General features: G+C 44.6%; 1 protein-coding gene across 7 annotated transcripts in view; it reads left to right on the top strand.

Moving 5' to 3' along the window:
• Positions 1-27,985, top strand: part of DOT1L (DOT1 like histone lysine methyltransferase) — a 129,009-nt gene that overhangs the window by 58,105 nt on the left and 42,919 nt on the right. For all 7 annotated transcript variants that reach the window (XM_044998678.1, XM_044998676.1, XM_044998674.1 and 4 more), the window contains 4 exons: positions 6,304-6,398; positions 9,390-9,452; positions 21,547-21,602; positions 24,900-24,979. In XM_044998678.1, the coding sequence (XP_044854613.1) occupies positions 6,304-6,398; positions 9,390-9,452; positions 21,547-21,602; positions 24,900-24,979 (294 nt within the window). The remainder of the gene's footprint in view (positions 1-6,303; positions 6,399-9,389; positions 9,453-21,546; positions 21,603-24,899; positions 24,980-27,985) is intronic.

Raw genomic sequence — 27,985 nt, 5'->3', positions numbered from 1 at the left:
GAAGCTTTCATGCCATGAGACGGAGGAACTGGAGGTCTGGGTGGTGAAGGTGACTGTGGTCCTGGGTGATGAGATCTGGGTAAAGCGGTAGCAGGATCAGGGTGTCCACGGACAGCTCCAGAAGCGTGGTGTACCAATGTTGGCATGGCCATGCTGGGGCCAACAGAATTATTTCTGCCATGTCTCTGCAGATCTTTAGCAGCACCTTGTGTATGAGTGGGACCGGTGGAAAGGCATACGCGAGGCGATTCTCCCCCCAGGGTAGCATGTAGTCAGGACTGGAAGGTCTGGCAGGCTAGTTGCACCACTCTGAGCTCCTTGATACTGATTCTGCGACCATAGGCCTTACTTTCAGAGATCTCCCAGATGAGCCCCCCCCAACCCAGAGCTGACGCGTCCATTACTAGGGACAGAGAGGGTTGTGGGCTGTTGAAGGGGACTCCCTCGCACACTGACTGAGGGTCGAGCTCCCATTGGAGGGATTCGAGTACTTGCTCTGGCACCGTGACCACTGAGTCCAGGCTGTTGCATTCTGGGTGGTAGACCAAAGCAAGCCATGCTTGGAGGGGTCTGAGCCTCAGTCTGGCATGTTGTAACACGTAAGTGCAGGCTGCAAAGTGGCCGAGGAACTCAGGCATCCCCTTGCTGTAGTAGTTTGGTAGCGCCTGAGGTTTTGAATAATGTTTGTTATGGCTTGGAATCTGGTCTCTGGCAGGAATGCCCTTGCCTGCACTGAGTCCAGCACCACCTCAGTGAATTCTGTTCTTTGGGTCAGTGATAAGGTTGACTTGTTCACGTTGAGGAGTCGTTCCAGTCTCTCGAAAGTGAATCTGACTAATCGGACTTGAGACTCTACCTGCTTCCTGGAGCGCCCCCGTAGTAGCCAGTTATCGAGGCAGGGATATACCAGCACCTGTCTCCTGCGGAGGAAGGCAGCTATGACTGACATACACTTGGTGAACACTCAGGGAGCTGTTGATTGACCGAATGGGAGGACCGTGAACTAATAATGTTTGCGGTTGACCACAAACTGTAGAAACAATCTGGGCGCAGGCCGAATGGCTATGTGAAAGTACACGTCTTTCACGTCGAGGGCGGCGTACCAATCCCCTGGATCCAGGGAAGGGATGATCGTGCTCAGGGAGACCATGCGGAACTTCAGATTCACCATGAACTGGTCGAGTCCTTGCAGGTCTAAAATAGGTCTGCGACCCCCTTTGCCTTGTGGATTAGGAAATAACAGGAGTAGAATCCCCTGTCCCTTAGCTCCCGAGGAACCTCCTCCACTGCCCCTATGGTGAGGAGTGATTGCCCCTCCTGGATAAGGAGTTGTTCATGAGAGGGGCCCTGAAGGGTTTGCTGCACTTTGGGTGGCAGCCCAGATGCCTGCAGCCCTGAACCCCTTCTCATGGCTAACCCCGATGAGAGGGTGCGGGCAGCAGAGTCCGCCGCATCAAGGGAGGCTTGAAGAGAGGTTTGTGCCACCGCCTTCCCTTCATCAACGATGGCCATGAATTCAGCCCTGGAGTCTGATGGAATTTGCTCCTTGAACTTCAACATGGAGGCCCACGAGTTGAAGTTGTATCTGCCGAGGATAGCTTGTTGGTTCGCTATCCTCAGCTTCAGGTCCCCCATCGAGTAGACCTTTTAGACTCCTCGGATTTGGGGGTTGGTCCTTGCTGGCCCTAGTTGACGGTGGTCACTACTAGGGAGCAGGGCTGCGGGAACAAGTACTCGAATCCCTTGGCTGGGACAAAGTACTTGCACTCCATGCCCCTCGCTGTAGGCGGGATCGATTCTGGCGTCTGCCACAGTGTTTTGATATTGTTCTGTATAGTTTTAATTAGAGGCAGAGCTACCCTGGAGGGACCCTCCAGCGTCAGGATATGGGGTACTCTGGTTCGATAACCTCCTCCACCTGCAATCCCATGTTGTGGGTGATTCTGCACAAGAGGTCCTGGTGTTCACAGTGGTCTATCGTGGGAGGCCCCGAGGCCAAAGTCCCTGTAACCGCCTTGTCTGAGGAGGCTAGAGGTGGTACTAGGTCCTCCTGACCATCCAGTTCTCTAGCGTCCTCCTAGTTAGTGCCTGTGGGCTCTGCACTGACCATTGTCACGGCAGTGGTAGTCTGGCTGGCTATCGGGGCTGTAGTCTTGGTTGTGTTGACTGCGTCCTGGACAGGCTGCGGGCCCTGTGCTGGCATCGATTCTGATCCCCGAGGCATCAGGCAATCTTTATGCTGAGGTGCTTTGGCCTCTGAGGTTACTGACCAAGTGCCCCTGGAGAATGAGCCCAAGCCTGGTGATAAGCCTGGGGAGTCTAATAGGGCCATTGAGGCTGCAGCTGCCAATGTGGAGGCCGTGCCGCAACTCTGTGCCGATGTGACCTGAGCTTGATGTGGCGTGAATAAAATGAGTCCCCATCCGAGTCAAACGACACTGGTCTAGATCGTGATGACCCTGGCGGAGCTGAGCAGTATTGAGCTGGAGACTGATGTCACTGCTCCCTCGCCAGGGACTGGTGCCGGGGAACCGCGTACGGGGTCCCGAGCTGGGGAACATTGTCTTGGGAATGGTGAATCCGAGTGGTGCCGAGGTGAACGGTGCTGTGCCGGGGAAGGTGATCACTGCATCATAGCCGGCTTGCCCCTAGATGGCGCCAGGTGCTGTGGCACCAGTGACTTGTCCCTGATAGCAAGAGGTTGAGGGGCCGTCATTGCTATTAGGTCCCTGGCAGCTTCCAAAGTGTCTGGGGTGGAGTGGGACTCCAACTCCTCCATCTGACACTGTCTGTCCGGGGAGTTGCTGGGTGCCGGACTCAGCAGTCCCCTCCTGGGAACCGAAATCGACGGCGCCGACTCCTGGTCCTTGGGCGCTGAGTGCTCCTTCATGGGACACACTGCTGTTGCACCTGGTCCTGCCTTTGGCACAGGGAAGAACCCCTGTCGGTTGTCTTGTCGCTTGTGTGAGCTGTACCTGGTTGTCTATGTGGGGAGTGCCGGTGCCAAGGGTCTCTTGAATCAGAGTCTTTCTTTGGCACTGTGTCATGTGCCGAGGCTGGGGCGCTCCTCACTGATGCGTTCTGTGCCAAATCCCAGCGTGGCAGGCTGCGGACAGAGAGTGGACTCCATCAGAAGTTGTTTCAGACAGAAATCCCTCTTTCTTTGTCAAAGGCAGAAAGACCTTCAGATTTTTCACCTGTCTGTTTGGTGTTCTTACTCCGGACACTTCAGGCACCTGTTGTGGGGGGTCGCCTGTTGGCATGGGCGTACCACAGGTCCCGCAAGGTTTAAACCTTTGGTCGCGAGGCATGCCCTGGAACCGAGGGGAGGTAAGGGATAGGGGATAACCCTGCACCCTAACCCAATACACACTAAACTATATACACTAAACTAAACTAACTACTAACTGAAACCTAGACTAAAACTACAGGCTAAAGAAGAAAACTAAGGGAAGCACTTGCAAGGCAAGTGAATGCCGTTCCAATGGACAGCATGGACGGTAAGAAGGAACTGAAGCGGGGTCCATGTAGGCAGGGTTATATATTGAGCGCCATGAAGGCGCCACTCCAGGGGCCTCCACAGCTGACCCCCACTGGAGCTGCTAAGGGAAAACTTTCCGACGACTGTGCAGGCGGCGTGCACACCTGATTGGAATCGATGTGTACAAGCACGTGAAGAAAAGAGGATTCTGATTTCTCCTCCCTACCTAACTCTTGTTAATGCCAATGAAAGTTTGCACATTGATGGCAGAATTGAGACTGAATTTCCATATTATTCTAGTTAAGGCAGTATAGTGTACAAGGTACAGTAGAATACCATTCTAGCAGTAGCACAATAGCCAACAATTTCAGTGCCTTTCCTACACCTCTATGAATAGGAATCATTCATCTGCCACACAGTGTAACAACCGCTGGTGAAATGTGGCAACCATTTTTATCAGTAACTCTGTCCAACCATTTAAGGCTAGAAGCCAACAATATTAAATCTGGTTGAAATGGAATTTTAGGAAGGCAGAACATAGTTATGCAAAATGGAATTAGGACAACTGTTGCAAAAAAGTGGTATCTTTTAACCACAAGTGGTCTCTGCAGAGAGAAGGGCAGTAATGACTTCTAATATATATTTGGCCCATGTAAATGTGTATAGTTTTTACTGCTTCTCTCATCCTCCCTCATTCTGTTTGTTACTCAATAGTTGCATCTTTTTATTCATATTTTACTCTATTTATACAGTACATAGCAAAATGGGGCCCAGAACCTGATTGGGGCTTCTAGGTGCTACCGTAATACAATTATTTATTATACAGGACTGTCAGCATGTGGTTCCCTGTTATACCAAAGTGGGTATGGCATCAATGATGATTTAATGGCAAGAGCACCACCTCCTCAATTACTAGTGCTACTTCCTGCAGGCAATCGATGAAATGGAAAACGACAATGTGTTTTCTGTGCAAATGTGCTATCTGCTTGGCTTGAATATTTCTGTTTCCCTTATGCTCCTCTATGATTCTATGAGAAGTGCATTAGTGAGACAATGCATTTTACATTAGTCCAGTACAGACAGTGATAAACTTGGTATTAGAATGAATATAGAAATGGTTTGATCGGCAGTTGTAATTAATTGCAGTAAGAAATATAGAATGATCGCAACAGCTTATAAAGATTTACCATGTACTTGGCAAAACCTGGGTCAGGTGTGCAAGCAGAGATTTAGTTGTGATTCCCTCCCTTCTTCCCCCCCCTCCCCCCAGCCAAAGAGATGTAATGTGTGCAGACAAGGTGTGGGAATAGCAGCTAATTACTGCTGGAGCAGTCTCTGTCGCAAACATAATTGAGACTGAGTGATGGGAAGTTGATACATTTTTAAGTAATGTTTTGTCTTGCAGTTTAGCAATTGCTTTTGAAATTACTTTGCGTATTGATCATTATCTTTTTTTATTGTACTAGGAAATAAACTTCTGTCTTGTGTATTAGCATTTTTTTCCCTAATGTGCTGAGACTTTTGTATGCATTTTCCATCATGAGGAAAATGCGGTATAAATGTTTTGTTATAGCTCTCTCCATTATACTGAGAGATTTAAACTGCAAAATTTATCTAGCTGCTCTTTGGTTTTCTTGCAGAAACAAAACACATCCCTATTTACTTCCTGTAGGACATAAGTCTTTTTAGTGGAAAATAGGCTCCGGTATTGACGTGTAACAGTTTTGAAGTTGGAACTATTTTTTGTAATGTAAATTGTCATACGTTTATCAGTCAATGTGCTATATTATTTCATAGAATCATAGACTATCAGGGTTGGAAGGGACCTCAGGAGGGCATCAAGTCCAACCCCCTGCTCAAAGCAGGACCAATCCCCAACTAAATCATCCCAGCCAGGGCTTTGTCAAGCCTGACCTTAAAAACCTTTAAGGAAGGAGATTCCACCACCTCCCTAGGGAACCCATTCCAGTGCTTCACCACCCTCCTAGTGAGAAAGTTTTTCCTAATATCCAACCTAAACCTCTCCCACTGCAACTTGAGACATTACTCCTTGTTTTGTCATCTGCTACCACTGAGAACAGTCTAGATCCATCCTCTTTGGAACCCCCTTTCAGGTAGTTGAAAGCAGCTATCAAATCCCCCCTCACTCTTCTCTTCTGCAGACTAAACAATCCCAGTTCCCTCAGCCTCTCCTCATAAGTCATGTGCTCCAGCCCCCTAATCATTTTTGTTGCCCTCTGCTGGACTCTTTCCAATTTTTCCACATCCTTCTTGTAATGTGGGGCCCAAAACTGGACACAGTACTCCAGATGAGGCCTCACCAATGTCAAATAGAGGGGAATGATCACATCCCTCAATCTGCTGGCAGTGCCCCTACTTATACAGTCCAAAATGCCGTTAGCCTTCTTGGCAACAAGGACACACTGTCGACTCATATCCACCGTAACCCCTAGGTCTTTCTCTGCAGAAATGCTGCCTAGCCATTCGGTTCCTAGTCTGTAGCAGTGCATGGGATTCTTCCATCCGAAGTGCAGGACTCGGCACTTGTCCTTATTTGTATTATGGGAGTGGCTATTGTGCTAGGTACTGTACATTCTTATAGAAAGAGACAGTCCCTGCCCTGAAGAGCTTAGTCTGAATAGACAAGACAAAAGGTGAGAGGGAGAGATGCATTATCCACACTTTTTTGGGTGGGGAATTGACACAGATGTTGTGCAAAGTCGCATAGGAATCCTTGCATACATCTTGGTCTTTGTTTTAGAAGCAGTTTCCTGTGTATAGGGGGGCTTTTTTACTATAACTGTCTTTTTCTTTACTTGCAGGTGTGGGTCAGGTGGTGCTTCAAGTTGCTGCTGCCACAAACTGCAAACATCACTATGGTGTGGAGAAAGCTGATATTCCAGCCAAATATGCTGAGGTGAGTTACATCTCGGGGAGTATGAGATTGTAAGTGTTTGATTCCAGAGCTGGTTCAATATCTTATGTCTCGCAGGTAACTGCTATGCATTACAAAGTAGGAATCCTGAGTTTGAATCCTAAACACTGTGGCTCCTTAAGTCAATAAGGACTGGAAGCACAGCAGTGATGCAAACGATGAGGGGGTTTTGTGCTTCCTATTGCTCACTGGCAATGCTCACCGAGTGATCAGAAATATCGTTAACTGGTCTCTGAAGAGAGCTTAGCTCAGGCCTGAGAGAAAACCAGGCGGAGTGAAGCTGCGTGGTGATGGGAAGTTTATACAAAGGGAACAAAAGTCAAAAGGGAAGATGCAGGTTTAACCCAGACACCGTACTGCCTAAGCTGTGGATTTCAGGACCCTACTCAGGTCTGGAATGGGACTTTGAAAGGGCTGTGTCACAGAGGCTAATGCTGTGTAGGGTTGAACGCATCTAGGGAAGGAGTTGAGCAAGATCAGAGTATTGGGAGACAGAATAGCTGAAACTCGTAATCTTTTTAAAAAAAGCTGAAATCCGGATCACGCTAAGAATGTCCTTTAGCAGCCCTAACTCTCAAACCATTGAGCTTAGATACTAAAAATGTTAATATAGCTGGAGCTGCCGAGTAACCGAGACCTATCGATTGCACTGGAGTATTCAGTTAATAGCAATGCTCAGTATGTACCCAAATTAAGTACTTACGACAACGTCTCATAATAAGGCAGTTGTACTTAGGCAAGTGATTTTCTTTACACTTCCATTAATTCTGTGTCAATGGGGACTTGCAAAGTTAATCGACTCCAAGGGAAACATGGAACCCAAATGAGTTGCAAGCAAACAATAAAAGTCGGTCAAGCCTTGCAATAAGAATTTTGTACTTCCTCCAGTAGGTTGCACAGAGCGTCATGCCTTTAACTCCTTGTTCAACCTAGTGGACTTTGGTCTGTTTCAAACACAAACTTTAGCTGCTTAAGCTTTAGCGCTTTCTTTTCAAGGATATAGGTAAAAGGCTCTGATGCTATCATGAGTGCCATAGAAGGGCCTAGGAAATAATTTGTCCTTGCTCTTCATAGTAATCCCTTGGAAATTTCAAGCTGGAACACTTTTACCAAATCTTTCTCCCTCACCTCTTTGCATGAGCAGTCAGGCTTATTTTAGAGAAGCTCACAAAGGCTAGGTTCCTGGCTCTTTATTTAGTAGTCATCACTATTTAAAAACCACTTACTTGTGAGAGAAAATACATATGGGGCCAGAGTTTTGTTTATGGACCATTTACACAGAACAGTGTGAAGGGGCCATACTGTAAATGACAAGCAGGCAATAAAGAATTACATAAACTTTGCAAGTGCATGAAGAGAATATAAATTGTTAGGAGTACTAATCCTGATGGTGTCCCTTTTTAATAATGCCCTGTCAAGTATTTTATGACTTTATTGGGTGAATAAAGTATATAGGGTGACCCGATAGCAAGTATGAAAAAATCAGGACACAGTGTGAGGGGTAATGGGCACGTATATAAGAAAAATCCCAAAATATCGGGACTGTCCCTGTAAAATCGGGACATCTGGTCACCCTAAAAGTATACCATATTATCCTTGCACTTATAAATGGCTGTCCATTAGATTATTGACTTGACAACTGCTGCAATTTAAGAATGTGTGAATCTACTCTTAAATAGCCTATCTGCTTCTTGCTGCATTTAGATTGGCTCACTTTTTTTCTCAACAGATGTTTTGTGTCAGCGATTGTACTGAGCTTGTAGTGGAATTTGTCCATAGTAACAGTTCTCTGGCTACTGCATCACTTTATACAGGTTTTAAGCTTCCAGTTAAATGGGAGGGGAAACCCTAAGTTTCTAGTCTGTGGTTTTGAAGAAAATCTTCCAAAATGTGAACTGTTGTTTCACTGTCTTTTGACTCTGGAGATTGAAACAATATTTCTGAGTGGTGTGAACTGTCTTGTTGTTAACTGGGTGTGTTAACTCTGAAGCCTAATGGGAATACAAATGTCAGCAAAAAATGTTTCACAGCTGACATAACATCAGAAACCTCCAGTTGATCTGAGACTGTAAGTGGAGTTTGGGATGGTGGATGAAACTTGAATACCATTTATTTCCTCCCAGTCTGAGCCCTGTATATGTGGACCCAATTTTGCAGTTACAGTAGGTCATAAATTGTTACACTTTCTCGCTATTCCCAGTACATGTCCGTTTTAGTTTTAAATGGGGTGAATAGGTATAACTGACCCTCACTACCACTACTCATGTCCTCTATACCCACAATTTATAGGAAAGGATAAGATTTTAGACAAATAGTGGTGCTGCTTCTCATTAGCCCCAGACTGTCTGGATGTGAAGGATTTTCAGCTCCTTTCTCCTGTGTCTGGCAATGGAACCCACTGCCAACTAGTTGAGTTTGAACCATAGGTGCCTGTTATCCTATGCAACCTTAGTCTCTTTAGTAATAGATCAAAGTACACCCTCCAGCTGCTGGCAGTGTGTTGCAAAGCAACTGCAATAGCAACTGAAAGAAGCATGTCTACTTCTGCTTTCTCGTTCGCCCTAGCAGACCTGTCTTTACCCCCCCTTCGCTATCTGGGCTCCAGTAGGACTACGTTCACTGCCTTCTGCTTGCTCTGGGATTATGCAGCAACAGTTGCACCATCCTTGGTAGACTACTGAGCAGTGTCAACTCAAAGTGTCTTTAAGGTTTCCCTGGGGAGGGGAGAAGAGAGTAAGTAAGCTTTGATCCCTTGGCCCCGGTCAAGTAAAGGAGTTTCCCCATGGGAACTAGAAGCGTAGACCTTCAGCATGTGTCTATATGATTTTTCAGCAGTCCCATTCACGTGTTAATGGCAAAGAACTCTTACAGGCCTGTGAGCATTGTCAGACTTGTCTCTTCTCCTCTCACTATCATATAACTGCTATTGCGAGATGTCCTAATGGGTGGTTTTGTTTTTCCTCTCTCTTCTAGACGATGGACAGAGAGTTCAGAAAGTGGATGAAATGGTATGGGAAAAAACATGCAGAATACACAGTGAGTGAAACTCAGCTGAAAATCTTTGTGCTCCACTAATCATTACTGATGTTTAGAATTTACAGGTCCCCCTCCTCCCCTTCCCCAGACAAGAAGCAGCTTCCTGGCCTTTATCTTGCTGCTGCTGAGTGATGCTCTCTAAAATACATCTTCCCAGAGCCCTCCTCTTGACTCACTTGACATTTGGTGTGTGTTACTGGGAATGTTATTGAGGTTTGCAGAAATTCTTGGAAGACTTTCTTATAAACTCTCATTACTCAAGCTGTTTTCTGCTCCCACATTCAAACAACATTAAGACAATTGCTCCCTGATTAGCCATTTACCTGTGAGAAATTCATGTAATCCTGTTCTCTAGTGGCTGTCTCAGAACCCTGAGAATACCCCTGCTTGTTTGTGTCTTTATCTCAACCTCCTCTTTAAAAAAAATATAATAATAATAATAATAATAATATATATAAATAAATTAAATAAAATATAATTTCAGGTCCCATAGCTGCCATGCTTCTAGTCAAGGAGGGTTGATTTGGGTCAGTGTTGTTCCCTAATCATTCGGAGGAATTGCCATTGGAATCTTCCCTTCTCTGAGATTTCAGCTAGCTACCACTGCAGCACTCCTAGCCTGGGAGGAATTGACCAGGAAACAGACCATGGTCTCTCATGTGATTTTTGCACACAGCTCTACGGCTAAGCTATTGGACCAGTCTGGTCCACTTGCCTTTGAATTTCCCAATATTATCAAATGGCCTCTTTTTGGTAGCCAGGGTTTGGCATGAAGGAGGGATACATTAATTTTTCATTTGCAGAGAACTCAAGACTCATAATACTCTAATAACCAGTGACCAGCCTTGTAATGTAAGGGCTCTCCTATTTCTTCTTGAGAAGTAGGCCATCTGCTGGATTAAGGTGACAATGTTGCCTGTCTCAAAATATCCTCTTGTGGAAACTGACATATAGTGTGTGGCACTATTCCTTTAGATGTATGCTGATTCCATGGTAGGAGTAGTTTGCAGTTGGATTAATGTCAAGGCTGCAAACTCTTTCCTGCTGTGAAACTCTATGCAGGCCTTCCTTCCCAGGAAATGGCCATATGGCAGTCTTCCAGGGTGCTACCCAGCTGGCATTATATGAAAGAAATATTTACTGAAGATATTTCACTTATGATCCGTTAATTTAAAGACTAGGGAAGGAACCTAGACTGAAATACTGAATATATATTCATTGCATTAGGCTCCGAATATTGCCACATTGTATATTACATATGGCATAATCTGACACTATAATGGAAACAAGACTGCTTATTTTTGTTCAGATCTTTGGCTTTTATAACGTTTCCTTCAATGGTAAGGACTGGGGCCAACATTTTCAAACTTGCGTGCCTAAAGTTAGGCTCCCAAATACGTGTCTTGCTTTTTCAACACTTTTGAGCAGCTGAACTCCCATTGAAGTCAATGACAGCTGGGGTTCATGGCACCACTAAAAATCAGGTCACCTTCTATATTGGGGTTCTCAGACTGGGGGGTTGAGACCCCCATGTAACCATCTTGTGACCCCTCAGGAGGTCACAAGTGGCCAGCTTCATGAGGCTGGCAGCTCTGAGCCCCCAGTAAATGAGATTACTTCCCTCTCATTTTTAATTTATAAGTGGGGTCACACTCAGAGGCTTGCTGGGTGAAAGGGGTGGCCAATACAAATAGTTTGAAAACCACTGTTCTATATAGATGCCTAAATATGGATTTAGGCTTCTAACATTAGGTCAACTAGGTTTGAAAATGTTCTCATTTCCACCCCCTTATCATACATGGCAAATTTTTACTCGCTCTTTTTTTTTTTGCTTCTAACACCTCTTTTTCATCACTAATCTGCTGGCAGTATATGTATGTGCATCTCTACCCTGACAAGGATCAGATAATGAACAATTTTCCCCAAAGTCAACATATCTTAGCTAAGGATATGCCCTTCTTGGTGGATTGCAATGGACTCTTTTCATAATGTTTGTGGCATGGACATTGGGTAATGGAAATGAGTCCCAAATCCTTCTATATTTAGTTCTCCCACATGGCAACATGCTGAGAAGCCATCTTGTCTTTGGCAGTAAGACAGTAATTCCATCTATTACCTGTGTAGTAATACAGGCTGTTACCACCGTGACTAGAATGCATTGGAAGGCACAAGGCTGAAAAGCTTCATCTGAGTGTATGGAATGTAGTGGTGATAGACAGTGCAACTGCACTTGAGAGCCCTCTTTTGCTGCTTGTAAAATGGCTTGGTTACCATCACCCAATATCTCAGAGAAGGGGCACTTTAGATGTTTTCAGGGGGTTCTCGAGAGCCCCGTCGGTGACAGTCATCATCAATATGACTAAGGACTGGAGTAGTTTGTGACCAGCTAGATTTTAACTGTATAAATTCCATTCCAAGCAATTGGATTAAAAATTATAAAGTTAAATATTTTCAGAAGACTAAAGAGTTGGGGGGGAAGAGGGGAAGATTGGCAGAAATTTGTGGGAACAAGTCTCCGATCCTAGCTGCTGCTTTGTATACATTATATGGACAGTGGTATTAAGTTCATGCATATTGTTGCTGCCTTGCTCCAAAAGTCAAAACTGTGACAGACGCGAGACAGCAGTAAATCCTGCTGTTCCTCCTGCATGTATTTTATTTATTTTTTGTTCACAGCTAGGTATCCATAGTTCGATTCTAGTACAACTGGCTCTGTGTTTGTACTCTGAAAGATGACTGACAGAATAACATCTTGGTGTTCACATTGACTCCATATCCAGTGCGCTCAGTTTACAAGTCAGGTGATGGGTCTTCCCTAGTCCGGTCCCTCAAATGTGGCCTGGAATTTGAGAACTGAATTGTGTTCTCTTCTGGATGGAGCATCATCATCAGCAATGGATTCTGAAATCAGAACTCAGTTAAGAATTCTCTTGATTCACAGACCTAAACAAATAAGTAAACAAAATATCTAGGTTGCTCTTCTGCATTCCCATTGCATTTGGTCTCCAGTGCTAACAAGAATAAAAAGGAATAAAATACGTTTTAGTGAGAAGAGTCAGCATACAGAATTTGCACAGTCAGAATACAGAGGCAGATCTGTTGAGTAAGCAGATGCCATTTTAACATTGTCACTTTTCAATCGATAATTGCATTGTAAAGTTCTCCAGCTGGTGCAAAACATCTTGAGGCATTTTGGAGTCCAAGGCACTTGCTGAGCTACAGCTGCTAATAATGGGTTATCACTGAAACTTAAAGGTATTTTGGGCAGGAGAGAGCAGAAGACTGGAGAAATTGGAGGAGAGAGGTTGCTCTTTTCTCCCCTTTCTGTGAAAATATATACCACTTGGAAAAACCCACCATCTGTGGCTATTAGTGCCTTCACATTGTTTCTTAGGACACCGTATCCCACTGTGAGTCACCTTGAGTCTTTTGGACAAGAGTGTTCCGCTACAAACCTAAACCCCATTCGTTATCTAATAATTCTTTGTTTTTGACTGTAAAAGAACATTTTCTAGTGTCTATTTCCATGAAACTGGAACTAGTTCCTTGAAAGTTTGCAAGGTTAGTTTCAAACTTTTTTTCAGGGTAACTGTTGTCCCAAGGAAATAGCATTTTTCTTAGGTGATTAGAACTGGATAATTACATAGTCTTTCTTGGGGAATTTCTGCACATGTTCAGTTATCAAATTAAAGCTTAGAAACTCAGTATTGCAGTTAACACAGACATATGGTACTTCATAATTTCCAAATGTAAATATCCCCACGTGGATCCAAATTCAGAACAATATCCAGGTATATAGGACATAACATTTGAGGAGCCACTTAGAAAAAAGTGCCTGAGTGTTCTTCCCAGAGTATCTTTGTAATGAGTTCTGTGTTCTCAAATGCCTCCCACCTGTTGTCTTACCATCTCCCTAATAAAAAAGGGTGTATTCAGTGATACGTGTACATCAGGAGAGGAGTTGTGTGCAAACTTGCAAAGCTGGCTGGAGGAAAAGAAGATGCCAAATTCACACGTTTAATTTTCAGTATGGTGAAAGGCTTAGCTTTTTCTGGTTTGGTCTGGATTGATGACAGAGCAATTCCTTTGCCCTTCCCTTCTGCCAGAAAGAGCTTGCTCTAGCCATAGGGGAAAATTCTTTCCAAGCCCTGAGCCTTGGCGTAAAGTGAAGGAAAACATGCAAACTCTTAAGGTAAGGCAGGGGTGTAGGTCAATGTTATACAGCGTGTAATCTTTCCTGACCCCACCTCTAGTGGAGTTATACAAGTTTCCATGGAGTCCTACCGTAGCCATTTGTAGTCCCCAGATCCCTGCTGGAATGTAGTGGTGTTTTGGGGGCATCCATACAGCAAGTGGTCTGCTCCAGAGTTGCCTTAATGAACTTTTAAACCCAGTGCGAACACTGGTGTAAATTTGGTTGAAGATGAGGGTAAAACTAGGGTTCACTTTTTTATTTTGCAAAACCTTGTTTGTCTGGGTTTGGCTTTTTAAGAGTGGATTGGATCATAGCATTATTTTTCCAGCCTTCCCAATGCTTTGGTGTGGGAGGTACGAGGGCTGGGAATGAAGAACAGGAAATCCAGATCAGAGAATCGTAGGACTGGAAGGAACCTTGAGAGGTCATCTAGTCCAGTCCCTTGCACTCATGGCAGCCCTATGTATTATAATATATGTCTGAGTCTAACTTTCCAAATTTCACTGAGACTGAAGATAGGTCTAATGGCTGCTTAGAGTTGTGCACTTGCTTTATCTCTCTCACTCAAGCAGACTGTATCATAGAAGGAAATCTCACTCGCCTAGGTATTTACTCACCCTGTCCCAACCCCACAAATGAGCTGGGGTGCATTAATATGTGTAGTCCCTACAGCAGTGTCTTTTCTCCCTCTCTCTTGTAGCCCGCAGGCCTCACCTAGCTTTTCTGGTAGGCTTGGGTGTGTCCTGGATGCCATGTGTTGCCTTTTTCACAAAAGTCTTGCTTCAGAACAAAAACAGTGAGTTTTGTACAGCACTAATCAGTATCTCAAGCTTCCTTGATATCACTTGCACTGATGTATTTTGTAGACACATAACTGTCATTGCCTGTGCTTAAAAGCTTCCATTGCCTAACAGTGAGTTCTCTGCAGTAAGGGTGTGGGCAGGATGTGTATTTGTCCTAGATATTTTTGAATGCCCTATTTCAGCGGGAAACTCGATGTTTTGGTATTTGAAAAGCCCTCCAAACGTCCCCTGTGGCTTTGACATGATGCCACGTTTCAGAGGTTTGGATTATTGCCTCTAGTTATTTTTGCAACGAACAGGGGCTTAAAAATAACCATGTGTACTTTTCCAGGCAGAATTAACTGTTTTTGTGAGCCAAGCACTTTGCCCTGAGACTGTTAGAATGAGACTTTGTGTATTTATGGCGTTGTGCAGTCAGAGCTTTACCACAGAGCCTTCCAACACAGGTCTGTTAGCTGCTGTTATATTTTGGAGCCCAAAGCTCTGGGAAAGGGGACTTGGCCTTCAGAAGCAGCTGTTGTTATCCGTTATAATGAATATAGACCTGCAGTAGTGTGTTTCTTGTTGCTTCCTATGGGTGTGACCTGCCAGTTTGCTTTGAGCTGGAGACATCAGCTACTGTGAGCATATTCCTGCAGTCTCTGAAGAGCCAACCTATCTGTCTGAAAACTGGAGGGAAAACCTGTCTCTGCTTCTAAATTTAGAAACAATGGGGGCTGGCTGCTCTCTGAAGTGGATTTCAGTGAGCTAATTATCCGTTTAGATAAAGCAGGTCCCCTGCGTTGTCTAATCAGATGAAAATATCTGCATTACAGATGGTCCTTTCCATTCATTATTCACTAAGGAGATTAAATTTCTATGTGTGAGAGAGAGCACTGTGGGGGTGGGTACACTGATTGGAAGAGACTGAGTGCATCCCTACTGCTGCTCTTGCCATCTCACACTGACAGGCTGTGGCTTTCCTGTGTGACCTCGACCGTACAGCATTCTGTACTTAAGCTATGCAGTAACCCATCAGAAGCTGGCTGTGTAGCTGTTTAATTACCAAGGAAGAGCTCAAATTTCCTTACCAGATCTTGTTCCAAATGAAACTTGGGGATTCTTGTGTGTGCCACTTGTTTTGGGTACTGTTGGGAGATCTCAGTTTAAGAGTGACTTTGGGGATACTTGCGTTCTCCCTTCGGGCTGGTGAAGGTCAGTAGCACTACTAGGGAACTATGACTTGAGGGATGATGGGTGGTTAATGCTCTTCACTTCCCAAAATAATAATTAAAAAGCATCTCATACCATCAAACTTCGCAGCAGGCAGTTCTCCCGCCTTGTTGGCTGGAGGGATACTGCTACAGTAGGGATATAAGCCCGTAAATGGTTTGACGACAACTAAGGGAGGATATGATTGAGGTCTATACAATCATGGCTGGTGTGGAGAAAGTAAATAAAGAAGTATTATTTATTCCTTCTCATAACACATGAACTAGGGGTCACCAAATGAAATTAATAGGCAGCAGGTTTAAAACAAACAAAAGGAAGTATTTTTTCACACAACACACAGTCAACGTGTGGAACTCTTTGCCAGAGGATGTTGTGAAGGCCAAAACTATAACAGGGTTTAAAAAATGAGCTAGATAAGTTCATGGAGGATAGGTCCATCAATGGCTGTTAGCCAGGCTGGGCAGGGATGGTGTCCCGAGCCTGTGTTTGCCAGAAGCTGGGAATGGGCGACGGGATGGATCACTCGGTGATTACCTGTTCTGTTCATTCCCTCTGGGGCACCTGGCATTGGCCACTGTCGGAAGACGGTTATATGGGTTATATGGACCTTTGGTCTGACTCAGTATGGCCGTTCTTATGTTCTCACGCATCACATAATTTCCACACTGCTTTTAAATAAGTGGTGGTGGATCACTGGTGCAGAGTCCTTTTCCTTGCTTCCATAATGAGAAATGTACCAGTTACCTACTAACTGGAGATGAGAAACTTTTATAACAGTGGTTCTCAACCAGGGGTCTGAGGCCTCCTGGGGGGTTGTGAGCAGGTTTCAGGGGGCCAGCGAAGTGGGGCCAGCATTAGACTCACTGGGGCCCAGGGCAGAAAGCCGAAGCCGTGCCACATGGGGTTGAAGACGGGGCCCTGAGCCCTGCCACCTGAGGCTAAAGCCGAAGCCTGAGCAGTGTAGTTTTATGGGGGCCCCTGTGGTGTGGGGCCCCAGGCAATTGCTCTGCTTGCTACCCCCTCATGCCGGCCCTGGCTTTTATCTACAGAAAACCCATTATTGTGACACAGGCGGGCCATGGAGTTTTTATAGCATGTTGGGGGGGGGGGGCTCAGAAAGAAAAAGGTTGAGAACCCCTGTTTTATAACACAATTGGGCCACAGCCACGTTTAACCATGGCTATTTTTGTAGTGTAGATGAGGCCAAAATGACTACCTCTTTTAATGGCAGTTTCCCATTTCTGGTGCAGATTTTACCCAAGCACTGGCTAAATGTGGGTTAGCTTCTACGATACAAAAATAACCATGTTTGAACGTGGTTGTGTGGTCCACTTGAATTATAATATGGCGGCTACTTGGCTGGGAAGACAGGAAAAACATTTTCATGTTTAGCCCTGGTATGTGGCTTATCAGGGTTAAAACATAATTCCTCCATTTGGTTAAAACACTCTTTTCCTGTTTGCACAGGCAAGATAACTCCATATATGGTTAGGTCACAGCCATTTTTATAGGGACTGGAAATGTAATCAGTTTAAATAAATAAATAATTTAAACATAGTTTCAGATGCAACTTCCAGCCCGAGTCCTCCAACTAAATGGTTGGCTTTATGGTCTGTGCTTTCTCTCAGGTTATTCTTGGAAAGCGCCACACAAACAGGAGAAACTGACTAGACATGGGGAAACCATGAAACTGACTCAACACACATAGATGTCAAATGTACAAAGTAAACAGAAACAGAGACTTGTTTTGCCTCTGTCTTTTAGTTAGTCATTTGAGATATTACCTGTAACAATGATAGATAAGACTTTGAGACAGAAGTGTGCAAGACTTTCAGACAATTAAATTGAAAGTGTCCTTTTAGGTGGTGGTGGTGGTGGCAGAGCCTAAAAAATATATGTACTTAAGTGTGTGTTTGAATAATGTATTTTCCAGCCTCTCTGGTGTCGCATGATTTTTTAGCTTTTAAAAATGTTCAGGAGTTTTTGGCTTAGCTCCTCTTCCCATCTGATTCCAATCCCTAAAATGAAGTTTATTCTGCAATAAGAGAGCATGGATTTAAGGTAGAGTTAATCCTTCTATTTAACGGCACTGAATGATTATAAAATGGGTTTGTAGGCATTGTGCTTACAATGAGTATTTTAGCCTAGAGGTTAGAGACAGAAATGATAGCTCCATTTGCATTTGGAGTTCGTCTTCTGACCAACTGCTTTCATTTATAAAGTTCCTAATATAGGGCTGTAAGAATCTTGTTCATTCTCTTACCTTGGAGTCTGATTGGTTTTCCCCTGTTACACACTTATTGTTCCTTACTGTAAGATTTTGCAAACTCCTCCCCTCTACAAATAGAAGGGATCCCAGCACTGTTTTAGTTGCTGAGACTGTATACCACCCGCTGTAAAATTCACTGTGAATTACTGGTGTTGGGAATTATTGTGGTCTCATCTCCACATCAGGTAGAGAGGACTACTCTATTGCCCTGTCTGTGCTTGGGGAATTTTCTAAAAACTTCCCACCGCTGACAACACTGGGTCAGCTCCACTGGTATTAGTGATATTGAGCACCCTAATAGACAAGCTGCTGGTGTTTCTAACATCACATTGTTTAGATAACTGCACAGAATTACATAATCGTGTTAAATATGCCGACAACCCATCCAGCACTCCCAACACTAACACCAAGAGGAGCTGTGCCAGTATTAGCAATTCTGGAAGTTTTTTTAGAGACTGTCCTTAGTGTAGACAAAGGTCTATGGTGGTCTTCCTCAGGGATAAGAAGGCCTTAAATTTTGGTGGAATTGGACTTAGACTTGAAACAAATCACAGAAAATATAGACCTGATATTTTACATGGGCCAGTAGTAGAACAGTGTCCAGTGGACTCTGCTAGGGATCTTGAGTCTAATGAAACTCTGTTTACAATGAAATCGAATAAAGGTTCCATGTTTCAATGCTTGTAGTGTGCAGACTGCAGTTCAGGTTCCATCAATTCAGTGTGTTGATTTGGGAACAGAAGTAACTTTTTTTTTTTTTTAATTATAAAATTCCATTGTATTCAGGGAGGCTTGAATTTTATAGGAATCGCTCCCAGACTGACACCATGTGTAATACTGGTGGCTACAATTTCTAGAAAATCAGATGGCAACTCAGGCAGACTAAGATAACTAAAAGGCTATGGCAGCAACAGTAAAGTATTAGCAGTTTGGATTTAGGACCATGAAGTCTGCTGTTCAAAGCAGGCAAATTGTTCATTTGTCCTTGGCTTGTGTGGGTCTAGAGCTAACTGTCCAATTGTAGTTTCTTTGTGAACTTCACAATATTACAGTGGGGTGGCCTCTGGAATTGAGTATACTAGACATCTATCATAACCAGCCCCATTGGAAATACTTCCCTTAATTAACCAAGTGCAGCTATTTTAGTATTTGCAATATTCCATATTGTAATTCCAGGGAATACTACAAATTAGTCATTTTTAGGGAACACTTCAAATATCAAGGTAACTTAGGGCAGGTTTACGCTAGAAGCGCTACATCGGCGTAACTGTGACACTGTAGCGCCTTTGGTGTAGTGCCAGGCCTGCACAACATACGGCCGGCCCGCAGAGCCTCACTGTGCGGCCTGCAGGGGGATTCTGAATCCCCCCCACACAGTGCTCTGCGGGCAGCCCAGAGCCCTTTGAATCCCAGCCGCGGCCGGGAGTTAGAGGGCTCTGCGCTGCCCGCAGCCGCGGGGAGCCCAGAGCCTTTTAAATCTCAGCCGCGGCCGGGAGTCAGAGGGCTCTGCGCTGCCCACAGCCGCGGGGAGCCCAGAGCCCTTTAAATCCCTGCCCGCGGCCGCTGATTGCCCCCTCCACGAACCCCTGCCCTAACTGCCCTCCAGGACCCCACCCCCTATCTAAATGTCGCTGCTCCTTGTCCCCCGATTGCCCCCTCCCGAGACTCCTGCCTCTAACTGCCCCTTGGGACCCCAGCTCCTATCTAAGCCTCCCTTCTCCTTGTCCCCAACTGCCCCCTCCTGAGATTCCCCCCAACTTCCCCTCAGGACCTCACCCCCACCTGTCCCCTGATGAATCCCTGAGACTCCCATGCCTGTCCAACTGCTGCCTGTCCCCTGACTGCCCCCCCTGAACCTCCGCCCCATCCAACCCCCCCTGCTCCCTGTCCCTTGACTGCCCCCCAGAACCCTCTACCCCTTTTCCAACCCCCAGCCCCCATACTGTGCCACTCAGACCAGCACGTCTGGCTCCATGCAGCTCCAGACACGTTGCTGCCATGCTCCCCCGCGGAGCCCACAGCCCCCCCTCCCCCCCAGCACCTGCCTTCCAGATTTGAACACCTCAAAATTCAGGAGTGCTCAAGCTCAGTTTGGGCAGCTGTTATTTCATTTCTCCCAAATCAAATATACTGATCCACTGTAACTTGCTATAGAAAAAGTAGGATAAAATTGAGCAAGAAATGCTTATTAGGACTGGAATTGCTATTTTCAACAGCCATTGCCTTTTTGTTTGTTTAAAAGGAAGACAGTGATATCGCATTGGCAAATTCCCCATAGAAAGAAAGAGTGGAACAAAAGAATAATAAAGGCACCTCAACTTTTCCTCATTTATGGAGGACAGTCTTATAATATGCATCCAGATATCCTCCAATCACACAAGCTGAAAATTGTTCCACTTTACTGCAGCTCTGTAACCATATGGGAACCAATCCTGTCTGTTTTGTGCACATCCAAAATTCCTGCTGAATAACCCACCCTGGGAGCGAGTTACCAGTGTCCCAGGGCTGGGGCTGCAGGAGGTTTGGGGGTGGGGCGCCCAGGGCTGGGGCAGCAGCGAGGTGGGGGGAGGGCACTGGTGGGGAGGAAAGGGGGAAGCCCAGCGCTGGGTGTGGGTGGGGGGAGAGCCCAGGACTGGGGCAGCAGGGGAGCCCAGGGCTGGGACGGGGGGTAGCCAATTTTTTTTTTGCTTGGGGCAGCAAAAAACCTAGAGCCGGCCCTGCCGGGTCCCCCAGCCGCCGGAGCCCCGGGCCCTTTAATTTGCCCCTGAGGGCTCCCAGCCACCTCTTCAGCTGGGAGCCCCTGGTTGATTTAAAATCAAAACCTCCCCACCCCCAACCTTCCTTTTTGGCCCACAGCTGTTTTGGTGGGGCAGCGCTGGGGAAGGAGGGCTTGTTTCCGCAGGGCTGGGCGGCCCTGGGGCGGGGTGTTTCTGCGGGGCCGGGAGGTTTCGGCCCTCAGCTGTTTTCTTTGGAGGAATGTGGCCCTCGCCGCTTTATGAGTTGTGCAGGCCTGCTCTGTGCAGGCTGCCGTGGAAGTCAATGGTTGCTGAAGACGCTCAGCGTCCCTGAAAAATCAGGTCCTAGGGGTGTCAAGGTGAGCACCCACCATTGAGGAAATCTAAACTAGTGGACATGTTTTCAGATTTTGGCCTAAATCTTCATGCTTCAGTTCCCCATCTGTAAAATGGGGATGATTCTCCCCCCCCCCCCCAACACACACGAGACACACACAAAGGGGGTTTGAGAAGATGCGTTCATTTAATGTATGTGATGAGCTTGGATACTGCAGTGATAAGTCAGTAGAGAAGCCAGTGAGTCAATAAAATCTTTTGTGGTGTTGCAATATTTGGATGTTGGGCAGTAACTGATTAGCTCCTCCTTGAGGGTAAAAGGACATCTGGATATATAGGGAGTGGGCAGTGGAAAGGGAGGTGTCTCCTTGTCTTGGGGAGTGAATGGAGTTGTTTGAAGGGACATGGGGTAGTTTTCTCCCTGAGGCATTTCCTGAAGATTTCAAGTGGCCCTATTCATAACCAGCATCACTGTGTCTAGTATGTTAGCCTTGCCATGTACAAAGCTGAAAGACATTCAAATTTTTGTCTATTTTTTTTATAGCTGGAAAGAGGTGACTTCCTCTCAGAAGAATGGAAAGAAAGAATTGCAAACACAAGGTACAGTAGAGCAGTTGATTTTGGCTTTATGAATTTCTAATATTTGTCAGTTTCTCATAATGGAAATTGGGAGAATGGCCAACTTGTAATACAGAATTTCTATAGCTAATATTTAAAGCATATATGTGCGCTTCCATGCTAGCAGTATGGGGAGCCTGATACCTGACTGGAGGAATGGGTTTTCATGGATTCCCAGAAGTATTAATTGGAGTTCCCAGCATAAATTCCTCTTGCACAGCTAGAGTAGACCCCTTCTGTGTTTGCACTCCTACATTTTTGTGAAAGGTTTCATGTTCCTAGAGCCTTGTTAGTAGATACTAATCATGTACCACATGATGGATAGAAAAGTAACATTTGTTAATGGCAGATGTGCTCCTAGACCACCCCCTTTCTTGGAGAGATGGAAAACAGTTGACAAAATGGCTCATTGAAAATCTTCAGGGCTGTGGCAAATTATGGACGGTTTCCAAGACCATGTTTAAGAGCACACTCAGGAAAGGCGTCTGCCAGGCTGAATTTTGCCTTATTATGTATTCCAATTAGACTTCTTGGGCTGCCTTTTAATTTGTGGGCAGACTTGTCCCAGCCATGCAGTGTGGTGTGGTTTTGCTTTTGCTTTATTAGTTGTTTGCATCTTTACACATACATCCCTCTATACCCCTTCCAGCTCTCTTCCATTTCTTTGGAACAGTTTTTAATGTAGGCTTTAGATTAGAGCTCTGCAACCCGACAGAACCTGATTTCCAGTGTTGGCTCGGGTGGGGTTGGCTCTCCTCCAGCCCGTGGGGTGGTGCAGCAGTGGCTACATACCCTGCTTCTGCTGGCCATTGTTACGTAGCAGCACGCACACTGCAATGGACTGAGTGTGCTGAGGAGTCATAGCACCTCTCACTTCTGCAGCACAAGCAATGCAATGGGGGCAGCTGTTGGCAGGAGCAGGGCATGCAGCCACTGGCTCATGCACCCACTGCCACACTGACTCCAAGGACAGGAGGAGGAGAGGCATCCCTGGGAGAAGAGGCAGCGGCAGCATGAATGCATCAGGTTCAGGTTGGAAATTGATTCGACCCTCTTGGGCTTGGGTCCAGATCAGGCCTACCCTTCAGCAGACCTCTGCTATAGATTGTTTCCTATTGCACATGGAGACACTGGTAGATCTGTGGCAGTAAATGATGCTATTCTTTGTTACTTCGAATAGTATGCAGTTGATTGTCCTCCTACCAGCCCACAACCATCTCCTCCCTGCCACAAAAGTTCTTAAAGCAAAAAATTAATTTTTCATCCTCAAGCCTTAGTCATTTGAGGTTTTGTGAATGCAAATTGATCAGCATCTTCTGTTTTAAATAATTTTTTGATTGATCAATTGCTATTTTGGCCCAGCTCAATTTCCTAATAAAGTGAAATTTCCCCCTTCATTTTCTGTTGTAAGCTACATGAGCATCCTAGGTGATGGCCTTCATGATGATAGTAGCCACTTGGATTGTTTTAAGAGCACTCCTAGCTATTTCATTTAGTTAAAGGGTTTTATGATTCCATCCCCGATCCAACAGCATCACTTACCTGATCGAAATTGTGCTTCTAACAAAGCAGATAATAGGAGTTCCAAAAGTTCAAACTCCTAAAAATGCATGTTCACTTTTGCACACGTACAATTCTCATTCATATTTGTGCTCTCACAACCGCTGATGCTTAAGCAAGATGTGTGGCATTTATTATTCATACTGTCTGCACTTGTGGTTGAGCAGTCTGCACTGAAAAGGCAGTAAACCAAATAAGGGGAAAGTCAAGTTATTTTGGTCTCCAATGTGCATAGTAAATATTCCATCAGAATGAACATTTAAAAAAGATTTCAGTGGACTTTTATTTTTCCTCTTCTCCCCTTAAAATTCTCTAGTGACTTTAATACATGTGGCCATGCTCAGGAGACATTTTTTTGCATAGGGGTGGGAAGCAGGATGAAAGGAGCCCATACTGGCCTTGCTTGCCAGAAAAGTTTCCCCTATTTGTAAGAGCAGGTGTGGGCAGAACAAAGATCTTTTTTTTTATTGGCATAGATTTTTTTTTTTTTTTTAAATTGTGGCTTTTAAATAGCTTTGGCTACGTCTCTTAAACTTAGTGCCCTTTAAGTGTGTGGTGTATGGAGGCACCAAAAGGGGAAAGAAGAATCCAAATTAGTTTCACTTGCAAAGAAATAAATTCTTATAAAATAGATGGCGTTGGCTGAGAAAAGTCCTGAAGATCTTGATCCTGCAAAGCGCTGAATATCTTCTGAGAGGTGTCAAGCATCCTTATTTCCCACTGAAGCCAGTGGGAATAGATAACATTTGGAAACACAATATCCAACCCAAAGTTAAATGCTTTCAAAGTTACACCCAGTGTAACATGTGTATTCTCCATTTGTAATGTGTCCTGTTTCTTATTGCTTGTGGCTGAAGGTCTCTTTTTTCCACTTCATGACACTTTTCATCTTTACATGGCCATGTCTTCTTGCAGCTTGTTTGATTTCTCTTTTCAAGGCTTAAATATTTTTGAGGGGCGGTGAGCCCCTTGCAAGATTTAATCCCTCAACCACGAAAGACATAAATGTTTCCAGTGTAGGATAGAGCCAAAGACAGCCTTAGGGACAGCAAGGCTTGTTGAGAAAGAGCTAAGAGAACAAGATTTTCAACCCAAATGCCTTAGTATTAACCTTGTGAAAAGGCCTGTAGAATTTCACCATCATTTGTGGGGGCAGGGGGTATTTTGTAAATAAATTATTACTTGTAAATACGTCTTCAAATTACCAAAGGTATAATTGGATTCAATAGGTATCTGTCAAGATGGGCTGTCACCACTCCTTAAGTTTGATTTAACAAGTGTCATAAACATGGTAGCAGTAGGTATGTTCACATGCACTGTAAAAAGGCCACCAGGCATTATGGAGGCATGATGAACATACTTTTAATATTATGATCGTGAAACTTGCTAGTGTAGTTCTTAACTTATGAATTCATGGTGCAGAAACTGCTGATCTGATGAAATGAAGTGTCATAATATGATACTTTTTCATATGTAACGTTTCAGCAAATAAGTACTGTGAATACTATTTATAGCTTATTACTTTGTGTAGCTTGCAAGTAGAAATTTTCTGTTTCTCAAGTAAAATAGCTATACGCCCTCAGGATATATAGCATTCTCTTGTTTCAGAATCATGAGCATCGTTCATAGAATGTAGCTGATTGCATGGAGGTAGCAGTGTGTGTAAAATAAGATGCCATTTGTCTGTTCCTATTTAATAACTAGACCATTATCTTGCAGTGTTATTTTTGTGAATAATTTTGCCTTTGGTCCTGAGGTGGATCACCAACTGAAGGAGCGATTTGCAAACATGAAGGAAGGTAACACATCGAACTTAAACTCTTTTCCGTTGGTTTCCTGTTCACTGTGGGAGCTGCTGAATATTCTGCCTTTTTTTTTTCTTTCTGTGCAGTAGTAGATTCAGGGTTTACTAGCTGCTGCAGCGTGCTGTCTGTTCCTGATTTGCTATCTCTAGAAACCAGCTTCCAGTTTAAAAGTCTTTTGGAATCATGAGACACCCCAGAAGATCTATTGTGTTTTAAATGTTCCTACCATATATGTATGCAAATTGTTTCTATGACAGAAGGGCATTTCCATGGCAGCACCTTTCATAATGTTTTTTGAATATTTAATCCTGAATGCATTTTTCAGTTTTTAAATACTCTATTTATATGCAAGTTTGGCAACATCTAAAGCTCAAAGAGCTTTGTTCTGTACTTAAAATAACACTAAGATTATATTTAAAAATTCCTAACCTGCACTAACACCTTAGATCGGTGCTTCTGAAACTGCAGTCTGCAGAGCCCTTTGTTGTGCTGTATAGAAAAACGCATTGAGAACCAAACAGTGAAGGATTGTGGTAGAAATCTTTGTCCTACAAATTTGCCCACAGATTAGAAAAGATGGAGAAAGCACTTCCCTTGATTAACACTGGAAGTTCTAAACCATTAATCTTTTCATCCTAGTTTGCTTTTCACACGTTACTCAATTTCGTTGTTCAAAATGATTGGTCTCATTTTGTTTTGTTCAGTCATTTTTTCTTCTGGTTATTATGCACTATACCAGTGCTGGTATGCTTGGGTTCGGATGGTTCAGGGGGTTATTAATGAGGAAACTGATCCTTCTGCGTCTATCTGTGGGGTTCAGATACTCGGTGGTGGTGATATATTTACAGTCATCTGAAGCCAGGTTGGTGGGTTCCATTCTGTTCCTTGTGGACAGCCACCACAATGGCGACTAATTGGAGATTTTACCTCTTGTCTGAGTAGATAGACCAAGATCTAAATGGACTTGGAGACTGCACTGCCTTCTCTTCCTATAGGTGGCCTTTCATGTCAGGCCTTAAGGACACTGGTGACTGGGGCAATTTGCATTGCCTCTGCTCCTGCTGTCTCTCTTCTGGCAGGGATAAGGTTTCAGTCTCCAAGGGTGTTGCAAAAAGAAACCTGTGGCAGCAAATCTGAGTCTGGGTCAACTAACTGGGGCTTGTGCTACAGGGCAAAAAATAGGTAGTATAGTGCAGTGTTGACATTCCCGCTTTGGCTGGAGTCTTGGACTCTGAGACCCATGCTGCTCACTGGGTCTCAGAGCCCAGGCTCCAGCCTGAGGCCAAATGGCTACGCTGTTATTTTTAGCTCCGTAGTATAAGCCCAAGTCAGTTGACCCAGGCTGAGAAACTCACTGCGCCGGGGTGTATGGGTTTTTGGTTTTGTTTTATTTTTAGTATAGACACACTGCAAGATCAATTCAGCATGTTCAACTAGTACTAAATTCATTAGGTGAATTGTAGTTTATTGAGAGGCCATGTGGTCTCATGGATTAAGGATGGCTCTGGAAGCCAGAATAGCCAGAGTTCAGTTGTACTGTGCCACTGAGCAGTCACTCAGTCTATCCGTTTCTCTTGTTTAAAATGGGGATCATTATACTTACCTATGTCATGTGGGTGTGGAGTATTAATTAGGTAATATTTGAACATGGAAAGTGTTACCGTTAAATCCCCAGGGTTTTTTTTCTCCTGAGAAGTTGGGCTGTAAAAGCTAGCAGTTGGAAATGTCCAGCGATGTCATGATGGTCTTTAACTTGGCTGGAGTACTTTGTTCCTGCCCTTCAGTCCTTCAGACACGTGACAATTTAACTTGGTTGTGACAAATAGTACAAAAATAGTTATTTAACCGCTCTTGTAAGGCAAATGTATAGAGTGGGCTGTCACAGTTCTAAGTAGTTGTGGAAGTGAAACTTACACAGGAATATTCCCTGTGAGGCCAAGCTTAGGCATAAAATAAATAAATTCCACAACATTATAGCTGTGAGACAAACCAACCAAAGCCAGAAGAGTTTCAGTATGTTTGATTCTCTAGCTTTACTTCAGAGTTGGGCTTTAATTTGTATTTAATTTAATAGAAGGATCATGTGCCAGTAGGTAGGGGTACTGGACTGGGAATCAGGAGACTTGGGTTCTCTTCCCAACTCTAACTGGTGGCTGGGGACTGGACTCAGTGACCCAGGAGATCCTTTGCGGTCCTACATTCCTAGGACCTTCAACAAGGCACTTCATCTCTGTGACGCTCCCTGGTGGTACCCGGGGTTGTGAGCCACCTCACCACGACCTGCCCTTAATGTGAAGCAGTCTTGCCTGTGCCTGCTGTGGATCAACTCTTTGAAACTACCAGCCTCTGGCAACACAAGTGCTGCCTTGTAAAGTGTCACTTCCTCTGCACAAGCTAGTGATGGGAACCCCTGAACCCTGTGAGTGTTCCCTGTAGTGTCCAGCCCCATCTCCACTGAGCACTCACTGAATTACCAAGCGTACTGTTCCCAGAGGTTGTAAGTTTCAGCTCAAGATCACCACTTTGCTTCACACCACAGCACTTAGATACATTTATGGTGAAAACAAGAATGTTTTTCCCCCCACAAAGATCAGAGATACAAGTGATAGTGAGTAAGAATATTAGAAACACATGGTTACATTTAAAACAAAATCATAACACTTTCTACAGACGAAACTGTTAACCTCCTGTCTAAAGAAGTCTATCACACCCCTTCCCACCCCCGTGCTATTCTCTTCATTTTTATCCAAACCTGGTTAAGACCCCTTTTTCACAAAGCAAACTTGTTGTCCATGTACTTCCTCAGTGAAGTGTGCCAAGGGTGTTGTCTTTATCCCCAAATATTCCAGATCAAACCTTTGATGAGTAAACACCCCCACTCACCCAAGTTCCCCCCCTCCTTACTTATCTCTCTCTGAAGTTCTCACAATCCTTCATTAGCATTCAGTTCAGACTGGTAGATGAAGAGCCCCTGAGAACTATACAATATTTAATTTACAT

This window comes from Mauremys mutica, chromosome 24, assembly GCF_020497125.1.
Source record: "Mauremys mutica isolate MM-2020 ecotype Southern chromosome 24, ASM2049712v1, whole genome shotgun sequence".
Taxonomy (NCBI): Eukaryota; Metazoa; Chordata; order Testudines; family Geoemydidae; genus Mauremys; species Mauremys mutica.
Note: the sequence above shows the minus strand (reverse complement) of the source record. Positions and strands in the feature narration are given on the sequence as shown.